Source organism: Brachyhypopomus gauderio, chromosome 2 (assembly GCF_052324685.1).
Source record: "Brachyhypopomus gauderio isolate BG-103 chromosome 2, BGAUD_0.2, whole genome shotgun sequence".
NCBI classification, from domain to species: domain Eukaryota; kingdom Metazoa; phylum Chordata; class Actinopteri; order Gymnotiformes; family Hypopomidae; genus Brachyhypopomus; species Brachyhypopomus gauderio.
In genome coordinates, this window is record NC_135212.1 from 4,996,157 (window position 1) to 5,012,420 (window position 16,264).

Below are 16,264 nucleotides of genomic sequence, written 5' to 3' on the forward strand. Positions count from 1 at the left end.
ACAGCACAAGAAAACAACACTACAGTGTGACAGAACACTGCTACAGTGTGAGAGAACACCGCTACAGCACAAGAAAACAACACTACAGTGTGACAGAACACTGCTACAGTGTGAGAGAACACCGCTACAGCACAAGAAAACAACACTACAGTGTGACAGAACACTGCTACAGTGTGAGAGAACAACATTACAGCGTGAGAGAACACCGCTACAGCGTGAGAGAACAACACTAGTGTGAGTGAACACCGATACAGCGTGAGAGAACAACACTAGTGTGAGTGAACACCGCTACAGTGTGAGAGAACACCGCTACAGCACAAGAAAACAACACTACAGTGTGACAGAACACTGCTACAGTGTGAGAGAACAACATTACAGCGTGAGAGAACACCGCTACAGCGTGAGAGAACAACACTACAGTATGACAGAATACTGCTACAGTGTAAGAGAATACCACTTCAGCACGAGAAAACAACACTACAATGTGAGAGAACAGCATGAGAGAATACTGCTACAGCGCGAGAGAACACCGCTACAGCACGAGAATAAGAAAATACGGCCACAATTGTCCTGCCTTTGTGAATGACTGGATTGCCCCTAATGCTTGTCTCCTCCCCTCACTGGACAAAAAGCCTTTTATGTTCCTACTACGTGTACACTCGCACAACATTTGCGTTCTTTATCGTATGTGTAGCTGCGACCTCGCAAGGCTGCAGATTCAGATCCCACCGTTCCCCACTAAAAAAGGTTCAGGATGGCGATCGAAACGTCCTAACTGCACCCTTCAACAGGGCACTTGAACATCAATAATATGACCCAAAAGCATGCTGTGAGCTCATGTTCCAGATGGGAGTTTGGAGAAGCTGTTAGGTTGAATTGGTCATGGAGAGGTCATGGGGTCGTGTAGTCATGGGGTCATGGTGTCAACTTTCTGTGTCATTCATTGGCTGGTATCATGCGACAGGATGTTTGGGCCAGCACGAACGTTTGTCCGTGTTTGGTCCTCGGGTTAACGGCGCACGTAACGAACCGCTAGCTCACGCGACACGTTCGGCAGTTTCTGGCGACGGAGCTGGATCATCTTAGTTCAAAAACTAGCTGATCAAGAGCGATAAGCTGATCCTCATTTGTAAATCATTTTGCAGCTGATTTCTAAAGATGTCACCGGGACCATTAAATTAAAACCTATGAAGAAATAACCACAAGCAGCTCTTTTCAAAGCCGGAAGACCCTGACTGACTGGAGGAGGGAGTGTGTGCGTGTCGGGTGGGGGTGGGCTGACATGGGGCTTGCGGCTGGGGAGAAGTCCTGTCCTTTCATACGTCTCCAGCAGCGGGAGACCACAGCAGGGGGTGTGTGGAAGCTCGTCGTCTCATTAAGGCTGTGCGTCTGCCTAAGCTGACCAGTCTACATGCCCTCTAATGAGATGGACATTATGAGATGGAGGGAGAAAGCAGGTAAAGGTGTTCCCTGTGTCAAAGAAACGGGGGGTCCACCCAGAGCCCGGGGCCCACCCTTACTCATCTGGCTGCACAGTGTCTGACAATGGTTCCTTAATTATGGGAACTGACTCATCTTTGTTGTCACTGAGGTGCAAGAGAAACTTTTTTTTTGGTCCCCTCCTTCCCCACCTCGTCCGCCGCGTGTAATTAGCACGCTGCGATGTCAGCTAGCTCCGCTAGCAACTGGTGGGCGGTCCCGTCGTGGAGTGCGTCAGTGAGACGTACTTTCAGGCGAGCTGTTGGTAGCCGGTTTAGGCCGGCAAAGGTGACTGTGCGGACTCCGCCACGCCCCCGGGCGACCCTCGGACTGATAGGAATCCTATTGGTGCATTTCGGTGACCCCACAGCCGATCCGGCCACGTTACCCGAGCTTAATCGCGTAGGTGATAATCACTCACACTCCCTTAGTTTGTGAGATTAAACCAGCTTGGTGGAAAAATAACTTTCGCTCTTGATAATGCTCGAACTAAACTACCCCCCCCCCCCCCCCCCATCCACCACCGTGCTGTCTCGCCTCCCTGCGGTCGATATTAGAGCCAAAGGCATCAGTCCATATCGTAACTGTCTGCGGTACCCACGGCCGTCGGATGAACGCCACGGACCAGGCGACCAGTGAAAGCGTGTTCTTGAAACACCATGCTGTCCTTTGAACACTACATGTGTGGAGCTGAATGTAATTGGTATTATGGCTGCATTAGCCTCTATAGCTAAGGTAATCATACGCCACTAATAAATCATAACCACTTCAATTAGCAATTAGAGGAGAGGGGGGTCTATTAAGCACCTGGGGCACTGAAGTAATTAATGTGCAGAAATACTAATGGGGGGAAAATCACACAAATACACACATAGGTTGATGGTGCAATTTAGCTATTAATACCTCGGCTAGCAAAAGAGGGTAATAGTAAGCAAAAAAAATGTGCTGACGGTGTGCATGCTATGAGCAAAGCTCAAAGTGCCCGAGCACACACACTGTGACTCACTGTCTCTCTCTCTCTCTCTCTCTCTCTCTCTCTCTCTCTCTCTCTCTCTCTCACTGTCTCTCTCTTCTTCTCTCTCTCCTTCCCTCCCTCTCTCTGTCTCATTCTCTCTCCCCCTCCCTCTCAGCTAGTTCTGACACTCCTTATTCCCAAACCCCTACAATACACACACAGATCCACAAACACACACACACACACACACACACACACACACACACAGATCCACAAACATACACACACACACGCGGCATTTGCTAGGGAACCTTTGAAACAATCGGGAACATCATTAGCTCTCTGGAAAGCCTAGCGCAGCCTGAATAGGCGACGGGGGCGAGGGTGTTGTGTCAAACACTCCAAATGGAGAAGGCGAAGCCCGCGGGGAGAGCTCCTCCTCCTCCTCCACCTCCTCCACCTCCCGCTCTATTGACACGCTGTGAAAGGAGACGGTGCTCGGGGAGGCAGCCGGAACGCCGGCCGCAGCTAACCACAGCCCTCCGCCACGAGGCCCGCGCCTTAACGCCCTGTTTACCACAACAAAGCGCCATTCAAACGACTGTGCCCGACTGTACTTTTGCTGTTACGCCGTTCTAATCTCTGCCGGTTTATTTCTGGGTTTTTTTTAAACATTGTGGTTACAGTATAATAATACAGGTGTTAAAAGAAAGAGAAAAGACTCGAAGTCGAATGTTGCCAAATGACCCCAGACCATTTTTCCACATAATGGCCGCTAGTTTGTCCTTTGTGCGTTTGCATTCGTGACTCCGAACAGGCTGGTTGACTCAACGCCCGTGTTTGCACAGAGCACCTTCGCCCTAATGATCAATTGTTCAATTTTGCCCTGCAGCTATTGTAGGGGCTCATGATATTAATGTGTCGTGTCACAGAGCAGGTGGACGGCGTGTCGAGGTAAAAAGCTAATTCACTGTTATAGTGAGATATACAGGAAAGAAGTTATATATACAGTATGTTCTGCCTTCAATTATTTAGTAGGGAGCCGTTCACCTCCAGCAGAGGTCCTGTCCGATTCTCTTATTCAATCCGGCTTGCTGACAGCAGCATTTCACAATAGTCTTATTTATCCTAGCCCTGAACTCCCCATAATGTCGAATGCTTTTGGAGTTTTAGAAAAAGAAAGATAAAGAATGACTTTTAGATTTCATCTTGCTTGTCTCGTGCAGCGAGGCAGCGTGGCCCTCGTCTCGGACCCTGGCTGACCCGCTGCCTTCAACTGGCACGTCGTTGTCTTTCTCAAAGACTCATTTGTCCGCTATGAAAAACAGAAATAACAAAAAATTCATAGTGTGACTATGAATACATTTTTTCCTTGGAAATGGACATGGGTGTTAATCAGAATTATGGGAACAGTGAAATGTAATTTTGATCCATAAAGATGAGGTGACATTTTTACTCTGTCTCATAATTTATTAAGGGAAATGTTAAATTTGACATAATCGAGTCTATTATATGAATAACACTAAATAAATTATTATATCAATAGCTAATGTCTAAGCTTATATCATTTTTATTGATATGCTTATTGAATAATAATAATTGAATAAATTAAAGAACAATTTCTTCTTAAAGAATCCATTTTTATTTCTGAGGTCTGGGTGAATCCTCAAGATCGAGTTGTGAATATTTTTATTCTTTCCCATCGGTCAGAGATGGCAAACAAGACCATACCGGACCTGGGCATCGCATACAAACTGAAAGAATGAACGTGTGAGCTAACCTCATGAACAGAACCTGGACCTAAATGAGTTTTGTCAGCAACACATTCTGAATTCCCAGGCAGCCAATGAGCAGGAGACTTGACTTTAGGAGGGAGTAGGAGAGAAAGGAGGTGAAGCACCTCAACATGCCCTAAAGGTAATGTACACTGCCCTAAAGGTAACATCCAGTGTCCTAAAAGTTAAGTGTAGTGCATTAAAGGTGCTGTATGTGCCCTAAAAGTTATCTACAGTGAAATATAGGCTGCATGTTGTGAGGTCCATATATGCGACATATAGTACCCTAAAGGATCAGTACAGTGCCCTAAAGGACAAGTAAGGTGCTGTGAGCCCATGAGACTAAACAGCCAGGGACAGCTGTAATCGTAGGTGAATTTGTAATGTCCTGTATGTTTTTGTTCACTCTTATTGCATCCAGACTAGCAAAACGAAGAGAAATAATTAATATGGAAAAATATGGAAACTGCAATCATGGAGACGTCTGCAGGATGAGATGACGTATGTCTTAAATTAGCCTTTTAAAAGAAGCTCAGCTCTGTGGTGCAAGGTGAACTTTGACATCTACATCTCATTTGCATGTGCTGGTAGTAGAATCCAGTTCATTAGTGTTGCCAGAGACGTACATATTTACACGTTTGGCACATCGCAACATTTTCAATCTGTGGTGCGACTGTTGTTTCTATATTAAACTGCATTTAAACAAGTCGGGGGGGGGGGGGGGGGGGGGGGGATATGAGAGAGAGAGAGAAAGAAAGAGAGAGAGAGAGAGAGAGAGAATATATTAATCTCTTTCTAGGGACCAGATGATTTGAAAACACTGAAATCTTGACAATGTGGGAACATTGTGTTGGTTCCCATGAGGGGAAAAACACTTTATTTATTTATTTTACACAAAACTTTTAAAAACTAAAATAAGCAAAGAAACAACAAAAAAAAAACAGTCTAGCTAATGAGGCTGAGGTTAGAGTTAGGTTTAGGTATGGACAATATTTAGCTACAGATAATACAAACGTTAGTGAAGATAACAATTCAAGTCATGATGTGTTTGTGCAAGGATATGTATTTGTGTGTGTGTGTGTGTGTGTGTGTGTGTGTGTGTGTGTGTGTGGCAGGGGGGGTTGTTTTGTATGTTTAGGTAGTCACTAGACTATGGGACTGTGGGAGACCACGTGTGACAGTGTGTGTTTACGTCTGCTGTTTATGTAACTGCCAAAATATCTCCGATATTTTCAAGCTGTTCCCAGCGATTGGGAGAGTGGGGAGGGGTGCTTTGTGTGACAATGTCTATTAATTGTACTATGAATTACAGCAGGCAGCTTCTGAACACAGGTCACAGTTTGCACCTCTGATCTTGTCAGACACGGAGACTCAATTCCATTAAGACCGACCGCCACACAAGAGTACAGCAAACAAAGGTTTAAATCCATTTAACTTCTCAGTTCTATTTTAGAAACTGCAATTCCCGCTCTGTCTTGAGCCAAGCAGAATGACTGAAAACACTGCCTATCTGAATTAAAGATAATGAAAGATCATTCCGTGGCCCACGAGCAATAGCCTGCAATGATCTCCCCCCCCCATTCTCTCAGACCCAGACCTGCTTCTTTTTTCTAAGCGAGAACATTGTGTCATTTATAATTCCCCCGGGTAGAGTGGAACTATTAATACAGAAAGGCTGGGGTGGGGGTATGAGGGGGGGCGTGGAGCGAAACTGAATTGAAACATACTTTGCCTAGACCCATGTTCTCGCACCCTTGGGCATTTATTTCCAAAGTTTGTGTTTAATCACGGAATCTCGACCATGATGCTTGTGACAGGTAATTTCCGTAATGCAGCTGACAGAGATGGATTACGTGGAGCCCTATTGGATCGTATGCTTTTGTGTGCTGGTGATAAGACCAGGTGAGGGTTATCTCGGTATGAGTGCCTCGAATGATAGAGCGAGCTAATAAGTCCCGGGATAGTACAGAGAGCAGGGGAGAGGGGAGACGCCGCCCACTCCAGGCTGCCCGAGGGGAGGCGAGGGACGAGGCGTGGGGCCCTCACGCCACACCACACCACCAGGCCTGGGGCCCTCACGCTACACCACACCACCAGGCCTGGGGCCCTCACCCCACACCACACCACCAGGCCTGGGGCCCTCACCCCACACCACACCACCAGGCCTGGGGCCCTCACGCTACACCACACCACCAGGCCTGGGGCCCCCACCCCACACCACACCACCAGGCCTGGGGCCCTCACGCTACACCACACCACCAGGCCTGGGGCCCTCACCCCACACCACACCACCAGGCCTGGGGCCCTCACCCCACACCACACCATCAGGCCTGGGGCCCTCACCCCACACCACACCACCAGGCCTGGGGCCCTCACGCTACACCACACCACCAGGCCTGGGGCCCCCCACACCACACCACCAGGCTTGGGGCCCCCACCCCACACCACACCACCAGGCCTGGGGCCCTCACGCTACACCACACCACCAGGCCTGGGGCCCTCACCCCACACCACACCACCAGGCCTGGGGCCCTCACACCACACCACACCACCAGGCCTGGGGCCCTCACACTACACCACCAGGCCTGGGGCCCCCACCCCACACCACACCACCAGGCCCGGGGCCCTCAGAGAGGTGTCCGACAGGGTTGTCTCGCCGTTTAGTGAAACTGAAAGTTGTTGGATTTTAAATTCTTTTTTTTTTATTGCTTAAAATGGTCTCAATTACGAGGCAGGCCAAGGCTAATGCAGATGGACAGATTACCAGATTAACTGAAATGTAATATGTCTATGATACGCTCTCTATCTTAAAAAAAAAAAAAAGCATCTGGAAGATGGTCAGAATATTAATGCTCGGCTTCAGTTGTTTAACATTTATAGGGTTGATGTGAAACAACGTGAGTCCTGTTTCAGACTTCATGCTGAGATGTATCTTCTATGTGGTGCGTTCAATAATTGGGCCTCATTTTCATTCTGCCCACCACTGTGTTCCAGCAGCTGTATAATTACTGAAAGCCTTTTTTTTTTTTACTTTTTTCCCTTTTCAAGTAACTGCCCATCTCTACCCCGGGTCCCCATCTCATTCCTTTACAGAAGCTCTCTCAGAATCGACTTGTCCAGCCCCAGATCTTTGCAACCTCGTGTCCGCTTTTAGATGAACAAAGTATATTTCGTGTTGTTTTGGAATTTAGCGCGAGGCCTTGCACGGTCGCGCGTTACGGGTAGGGACATAACGAACGGGTCGGGTCCGGCGTTCCGACAGGCTGGAGCCGACCCTCATCCCGGGCCGGGGGACGGCAGAAACAGGTGGGCAGAAAAGGCCTGTCATAACAGGATGATCCCGCAGCGTCCGGACGGGCCCGGCGGGCCGGTCGGCTGGCGCTCATGGGCGGCTCACGGGCTTCTTCACGCTGCTCCGAGGCGGGTTTATATAATTAACGACACCACAGCGTGTGCTGCCTATAACCACTGCAGGGTGAGGTGCGGTTGGCTCGCTTCTGTGTGGCGTGGCAGATTTAAAGGCCTGAGCGCACAGCAAATAAATGGAAGGACTTTTAATGAGCTGAGGGAGTTGGATGAATATGCTGGATGAGGAGGAGAAAAAAAAGGGGGGGGGGAGTATTAAGTAAACATCACTGGTTATTTAAACTGGCGAGAGTAATTGATGATCTTATTGGAGAATGGTCCATCTGGAGAGGAGAGAGTAGGGACAGCGTCGTGCCTTCGCGAGCTATTGATTACCTTTTCTGAAAATGTGCGGATTGATTTGAGGACTGCTTTGGTAACCTGCAGGGTTGTTGTTATTGACTAATAGGGTGGTGTGGAGTCTGGCCGTGAGAAGTATTGGAAGCAGATGTTTTTGAATACATGTCAATATGTATTACAGTAGGTTTACCTCAGAATCAAGGCCTACTTAATACAGTGTTGCTTGAACCGCTATTGAGTTCATTAGGATACAGTTTTTAGCCGCACACGCTAAAAATAGTAATCTCCGTCTGTCTCTGTTTTTTTTTTTTCTCGAGTGGGGAGAAAAGGTGCAGTTGCTGGAGTTCAGTCAACGCATCAGTGCATCTTCCCCTCACGCGGCAGCTGTGTGACCTCGCCATGCCGGGCCTCCTTATTTGTGTGATTTAGACGCGGCGTGGCGAGATGTCCATATGCAAACCGCAAACACCGGCGACGGAGCCGTCAGAACAAGCGACGCGTGGTTCTGTAGGGAGGCGGTGATCGTACGGGGCGCTTTCCAGAGATGACCGGTGTTCCGGTCATTCCTCACGTCCAGTCGCCTCCCGAACGAAGCCTGGTCCCTCCGGAGCGCCTCTGTTCTCCGCTAATCTTCATACGGAAGAGGCAGGCTAATTAATGATATGCTAATGGATCTAACATGGAATCCCTTTGCAAGACGTTCACGATACTGATGTCCTCAGGTGTTCCTGCCTTTACAATGTGAAGTGAGGCAGTGGAGAAACAAATCCAGTATTAAAAGACTTATACTTTAAATGACACGTCTTCACCTCTGACTCCAGTGAAAAATGTGCACGTTATAAAATACATGAAATAGGATTATGTTTTTTATTATTAATACCATCAACCATTAAATATTTAGTTCTTTAAGACACCTTTTTATTCTGAGCCGTTGTTCTAAAATACCCTTCGGGTTAAGATGTTTTTAGACGTTTTTCTTATACTGTTTTGTTTTGGGGGTTTTTTTTTTGTTTGTTTAGGTTTTAAGTTCAAGTTAGTAGTAACTGTTCTGGCTCATTTATGCTGCTTTACTGCTCTTCATCTCCCTCAGACCTTCTGTGTGTGTGTGTGTGTGTGTGTGTGTGTGTGTGTGTGTGTGTGTGTGTGTGTGTGTGTGTGTGTGTGTGTGTGTTGCACACATACATGTATGATTCTCCTTTGTGGTGGTTGTATCTCTGTGTGCAAGGGGAAAGTGTGTGTGTGTGTGTGTGTGTGTGTGTGTGTGTTTTCCTCCTTTACCGCGTCATTTGCTGAGAGTGAGGCAGTGCCAGCCACAGCAGCAGGCAAATGTTAGAGCTTCACATATTAAGCAGTTAATTAATGGACTCCTGTCCACGCGGCCCAGTTGGATCTGTGGTGGTGGAGGCCGGGCGTGTGTCAGCTCTGATGGACCGCCGCTCCGTCAGCTCCGAGGCTTTTCCCGTTTGCTCAGTGCTGAGCCGTTACTGCATGTGACAGCCCCTGATTCTGTCACCACGAATCGGCCCCTCCTCGCAGACTCTGCGGCCCAGCGAAGTGACACATTAATGGAAGCTAAAACCCTCTAATGGCAGCGCCCGGCGAAAGCGCTAAGGACTCGTCCGCCGCGTTTACCCCAGCCCTCCGAGACGTCGCTCCAAATCGCCGCCTGGCCACGGAGCCCGGCCTCCCCCCAGGAGGGGCGCTCCAGCTCCTTCCTTCTGCGCCTCCCATCCTCCCTTTCTCTTCCACGGGCTGAAACTGTGAAGTGTGGTATTAATTAGTCGAAAAAAACGCATCACCGTTACTTGTTGTGACGTACGCACCCACAGCCTTCTAATTAGCTGTCCAACGTTCACCTCCACCTCTCCCTGATGTACGAGTTCTATTTAAGTTATGCTCTCCGTTTTCACGGATCTCACGCACAAACCTTTGAAAATCAAACGTGGGGTGGGGGGAGAGATGGGGGTAGGGTGGGGGGGGGAGGTAAGAGGAGGAGCACTGATTGTTTTTCACCGGGTTTCACCGAGGTGATTAACGGCGCGGTGCGGATCGTTTCTGTCACCAATTAAAAAGGACAGCGAAGTCTTAATGCATCGAAACGAGCGCAAATCAGCAGCCCCTGTTGGCCTGGAGCCTTGGGGTGGGGGGGTTGGGGCGGGGGGGTTGGTTGGGGGGGGGGGGGTGGTGGATGGACGGGCTGGCCGCGGAGCAGACGGAGCCAGATGTGCGGAGGTGCTAAAGGATCACATGCCACATCCCACCCGGTAATCAATTTGCAGGGCCCCTAGCGCGGACGACGACGGGGAAACAAACGACCCGCGTTCCCGTGGCTTCCGAACACACACTTGAGCGCTAATGAAAGGCGGTCTCAGCTGCCGCGCAATCTGGCCCCACTCCTCATTGGTCGTGAAGTCCCCGATGCGTCGGGCCCATTGTCTCCGCGGTGCCGCGCTTAAGCCCCGGTTCCATCTGTTTTCGTAATTACTGTCATGTAAACTGACTAACCCCCCCCCCCCCCCCCCCCCCCACACTACACACACACACACACACACACACACACACAAACACACACACACCCCCAACTTGCCGGGTAAAGCAGAAAAAAGCGAGGAGCGGGCGAGTGGCGTCTGATTAGCCCCCAGGCGCTGATCGCCACTGCTACGGCGGTGCGAATTTGGAAAAGTGTCACACACTCGGAGGCAGTCTGGATTCCTCCCGAGACGGAGCTGACGTGCCGCTTGAGCTCTGAGTCAGCCCGCCGCACCTCTGCCTCCACTTCTATTTAAAGAACAGATGTAGGAAATACAACACTCGGCTTCGATATACATTAGACTCTCCCCGGCCGTGATGATTGCGGTCTCTGCTGCCGGAAAAAACAAACAGCGACTGTTTAGAATGAGCCTCAGCTGTCGTGTCGTGGCTGTAATGCCGAGACCATCGGTCCCCCCCCCCCCCCCAGGCCAGAGCGATAATGGCTGCCCCCCCCCACCCACCCACCTAACTCATCACGCCGGGTCGGAGGATGTCGCCATCAGGCCGACTTAGGTTTTACATTAAGCAGCCGCCAGAGCATAATGAAAAATAACGCTAACAACGGCTCGGGCCGGCATCTCTGCAATACACCTCCGTGTGACTTCATCAATCTTCCCCGGCACGTTCGGCACCTGGTGCAGTCCTGTCAACTTCATGACACGGGGTGGAGGCAGCCCGTCCTCCCTTATTAGGCTGTCAGCGATGGAGACGCTCACGTCGAGGACGCCGGCTGAAATGTAGCCGGGCCTGTGGCTCGGCCGCCAGCCGCTGAAATCCACACGACCTGATCTTAAATGACAGTGTGGCAAGTACTGCCATGGCTTGTTCGCGCAGACACTTTGGGAGGAACCTAAACATGCCGAAAGTTACTACACTTCTTGAAAAGCTGCTGTAATTTCTTGAAGGAAAAAATATCCAAGCAAAATGTTTAGGAATCTTATATTGATTTTTTTGTTCTTCTTAAACCTTTTGGTACTTTGTCCCCAAACCGGCTTTCAAATCGGGTATTATTGTATAACGGCACCGACCAACCTACGCCGTGACTGCGCGTGGCGGCTCACGTGTCTCACGTGTCTCGCGTGTCTCGCGTGTCCCGTTGGTTCCGCTTCCACGTGCATGCGTTCCCGTCTTCGAGTTTTTAGTTTGAGGTCTGGCTGCCTGCGTCATTAATTATTGAAACGGAATAATAGAAAGGATCAAACATGTTCCTCTTTTCACTGTTCCTCGCTTCTGATGTGATGGGAAGCATAGTGCTTTTAGTGTATCACCTTCAGGCAAGGTAGCGTTCTAGTCATGCCAAAACATTAGAGCAAAAAAGGGATTAATATCCCCCCAAATGAGAAAACTGCTAGTTCTACTAGTACGGATTAACCACTGATAATACTCTTTATCCACGTATGTATTTAGTAAACCTTGTTCATTAGCATTTACATGTCCCACGGCGTAGAGTAACAGTTATTACAAGCCCCTTGGTTCATATTCCAATTATTGAAGCTTCTGGAAGATTCAGAATTCCTGGATAGCTTAAGATTTATTTTCTGTTTCTGAAAAGAACGCGCAATTTTCATCCTAACTTAAAACATTCGCGTCCAGCCGGCCCACACCGCCCGCCCCCTGAACGCCCTACTGTACGCGGCAGCCTGGAGCGTGGACAAGGGGGCGGGACCTAAGCGCGAGCCTATCCGGACGCTTCTGGGCATGGAGCTTCTCAGGGGGGGGGGGGGGGGGGTGAGACGCAGTCGTTAACCGGGGAGACGGGGGTGGGTGGGTGGGTGGAGGGGGTAAAAAGATGGAGACATGGGTGGAGAAACATAAATAAAATAGAACTCGGCCCTCTGTTGCTCTCCCTATAAAACCCGTCCGCCTCTTTTTTATTTGAGAATTCTCATGCCACTTAAATACCACAGACTTTTATCGTCTTTTATTAAAGTAACAAGCGTATGAAGTCTTATTTCTTAGGTCTAGTTGATACTGGTTTGCAAATCACCATAATTCGGCTAAAATAAAATAATACATTAATTAATTAATAAGATTCGAGAAAGATAACATGAATAATTCAGTCTTGGCCACTTTCTACAATTTTTTTTTTTTTGCTAGACCTTGGCTATGTATTTGAACACTTTGTTTGTTTATTTTTTTATTTATCTGCTTCTTTGTTTGTTTTGTGTAATGTCTGTTTTTCTGTCACTAATGGATATCAATGAGTTGTTGAGGAGGTGGTGAATGGAATTTTGTATGATCGGTCTCTAAAGAGCTTTGAACTGTCATGTGGGTGAAATTATTCACTACTACATACACCACCCTGCTACCCTAATGCGCTGTTTTGGGGTTTTTTTGTAAGCAGTATATAAACACAGAAAAAGAAAACGAGGTTTTCTTCTGCTGGGACTTGATAGCTTTTTCTCAGATCAAACTGCCATTTTGTGTGTGCTCCTCCTTTTGCGCACTTAATTCGCGATATTTTGTCTGGTGTTTATGTATTTATTCCTGTGGGCTTTTAGCTATCAGAAAAAAATGCTTCCATAACATCATTTTGTCGATTCACTTGTCTGGTTTTGTTTGCGTTTAAATATGTGGACATGCAATAACATGTCATCCACGAAGCTCTATTTATATTTATATATTTCATGCTTATTATGTAGATTTGTATATAGTTGTTATGTTTCATAATGCTGATTTCGCGGCTGGTATATATTTTAGATATAGGCTGATAGTATATACCCGTATATCATCCGTATATTAAAGTTAGTATCGCCTGCTATAACTGAAGCCACATGAAACGTTTGTATTTTTATAGGACAGATGGTACACGTGTAGAAAATAGCAAACTGATGGTAGGCTGGTTTGTTTATGATAACCCTGTCACGCATTGGTGCACTGGCGTGTAAAATCATTTGGCCAGCCATGGTTCATGCACAGTGCGTGAAGATATTACATCATTAGGGCCATTCATTTGCTCACAAGGGAAAAATGGGGCTCGCTTCTTCACCCCCTCAAAATGAAAGTGTGATTTAGGATTCGCTCCTTCTCCTCCTCCTCTGCCCCCTCCCTCTCGGATGCACGGTAAAAAATCCCGGTCAATGAAACACACGGTGTCCCCCGGACTCATCTGACAGCTCGTGAGAGACGGAGTTGCAGTAGCTGCGTCCCTTCAAACCTGCGCGTGTCCGAACTGTCCGCGCAAGTTGCAATCGTCCAGCTACCAACTTTCGTGCAAGATTGACCTATTTTTATGTAAGAAAAGCTTAACAAACGACCGCGTTTGGACCGAGTCAGCAAGAGACGATTGCAGAGGGGTTGCAGGATCGCACGAGACATCTCTCGCGGACAACCCGGTGCGCCCGGTCGCGGAGTCGCGCGCGCTCTTGGGTGCTCCCCGTGCGTAACCGTCGCAGCTCCGGCTAACCGATTTCAACGGCCCGTGAAAACTCGGCTGGACGAGACAGGACGAGGGAAGGCGCGTGCAAGCCCCGTCTGTCCGCGTGCGCGGACTGCCCCGCGTGCACAATGCAGCATCCCCTTACGGGCGGCACGTGCGTCGCTCTGCCTCACGTAGACGTGTGTCCGCAGCTCTCCTGTGCCTTGACTTTCATGTACCTGCAGCAGGTGAGTATCCAACGTTCCTGCGCTAATACGCAGAATCTTAGCTGAAATTTGCGAAAGAGAGAGAGAGAGAGGGGGGGGGGGGGGGGGTGAGAGAGGAGGGGCGCGTGGGTGTGCGCGCGCTAGGGTGAGCGGTACACTGAATAAAGTGAGCATTTTCGGGTAAGAGAGAGCATGTTTGTGTGAGATGTTTGAGCACATCTTCTGATGCAATATTACGTGATTTAAGTTGTTCGTTATGCATTATCATTTTTAGCATTGAAACCCCTTAGATAATGAAGGGACTATTGATTAAGGATAGTGTAACCATGATATTCATTCCCTTTACAAAGTGCAACGTGTGGTCGTCATGACATCATTTTGTGTATGAACCCAGCGTGGTGTAAGGGTTGCATTTCATCTGTGGACCTGCTGATTTTTGCTGATTGTTGATGTTTTAGCTACATGATCCCCTAAACTAATCAGCATATTGTGTGCGCCTGTGGCTGGCACAAGAATGTGCTATGTATATTTTTATTAATTGTTTTTCTGCAAACGTGCGTAATTTGTCCATATCCATTTTGTGTTTATAGCTACAAAGATCGACGAGCTTGTATAAAAAAAACTGCCATCCTTAAAATGATGTATTTTTTGTATATATATATATATATATATATATATATATATATATATATATATATATATATATATATATATATATATATATATATAGTTGTAATTATACTCTGGTGATGATAATTTATGAGAATTTATTTACTGAGATGTGGATCTATTGTATTGATCAGTCATCAGATCTTGTGTGACTGTATTTGGGTGCAGTGGAGATCATCCATCTCATTTAGTTTTGGTCTCTCCCACTGAGCTACCATTAACCTTCAGTGACGCCTTTAACCTTTATCTTATCCAATAGAAATTGCATTCCTAGTCAGTTTAATTGCAAGCAAGTCTCAAAGATAAATATATTGTTTTTAGGTACAAAAGGATAGCTGTTCTTTTTCTACGTGTCATTCAATGCCAAAAATGCTTTAAAATATTTAACTCTCATGTTTGCTGTTTATGTAACAAATAATTACATTTTATATTTTAATATTAAGCTTTTTATTAACAGCTGGCAATATGTTTCTGCATCTGTATTAATTTTTCACAGTGAAGTTTGTGTGTTGTGTGTGTGTGTGTGTGTGCACATGAGAGAGAAAGCATTCTTGTGTGTCTGTGTGTGTGAGCTCATGTGTTTTCAAGTGTACAGCGTGAACTGAGGAATCTGGGTCTTTGAGGCTATTTATAGTTGAGATGTAAGACACTCACAACACATTTAACTACAGCTGTGGGTTTTGCTCAGGACATCTCACGTCTGCCACGTTTGTGTCCACCCCACGTGTGGCACCACTTAACAACGTGGGCATCTGTGCTTACAGTAGACTGATTGAGAGGGAATACCTGCAGAGGAATATGTGTCAGCAGTCTCAAGCGTAGAGGACCGGTGCTCGTGGGAATTAAGCCATGCTATGTTCACAAATCAAAACATACACACTCTTATGTCTCCCTCTGTTTTCTTTTGTACAATTACACTCAGTGAAAGTGACGTGACATGTCAGACACGTTGGCGAGGTAGCTGGCGCCCTCCACGTGTGACGCGCAGCAGACGCTGCAGCAGACAGGCCTTTCTGTGAGGATCTCGGAGAAGCATACCATGGCCTCTGCCATTTCTAATGGCGGCGATGGAGGATTAAGGTCCATTGCAAGCAGAGCACAAAAGAGAGTTATAAACACGTCCCCGAGGAAGCAGAAACCCATCAGTATGCGCAGGAGTGTAGTTCGGCGCTTCACCGAGACTGTGGCATTGTCAAACGTGGACGTATTTTCAGTGCTTGTTCAAATTATTTGTTTATTTGTTTATTTAATTACTTTTTAATTGTTTCATTGTTTGCCTGAATGTTTGTTTGTTTTTGTGCCTTGTTGTGCTGGAATTGCTGTCATGAGCAGAACGGAATTTATTTCTAGATTAACGATCAGACTAGGGGATTTGGAGCGGATTGGCCCCTGCGCGCTAGCGTTGTCTACCTCCACTTCAGCCCTCTTTTCCAACTATTTGTTGACTCGCGTGTAAAACGCCTGAAGTCGTGTGAGGCTGTGTAGTACGTCCACCGTTTTTAGAACTATTTCATCCTTCTTGGAAGCCCATTCACTCGGTTTGCTTGGCTGTGGCACAAAGACG

The 16,264-nt window shown here is 47.6% G+C and overlaps 1 protein-coding gene across 6 annotated transcripts in view; it reads left to right on the forward strand.

The window, feature by feature from the left end:
* Positions 1 to 16,264, forward strand: part of rbfox1 (RNA binding fox-1 homolog 1) — a 201,268-nt gene that overhangs the window by 90,495 nt on the left and 94,509 nt on the right. Inside the window, exon 1 of one of the 6 annotated variants that reach the window (XM_076983389.1) lies at positions 13,526 to 14,052. The exons of 2 other annotated variants lie outside the window; for them this stretch is intronic. In XM_076983389.1, the coding sequence (XP_076839504.1) occupies positions 13,954 to 14,052 (99 nt within the window). In that variant the 5' untranslated portion in view covers positions 13,526 to 13,953. Of the gene's footprint in view, positions 1 to 13,525; positions 14,053 to 16,264 lie in introns of those variants that run through there. 3 more of the 6 variants (XM_076983379.1, XM_076983406.1, XM_076983371.1) reach the window with 3 other exon arrangements.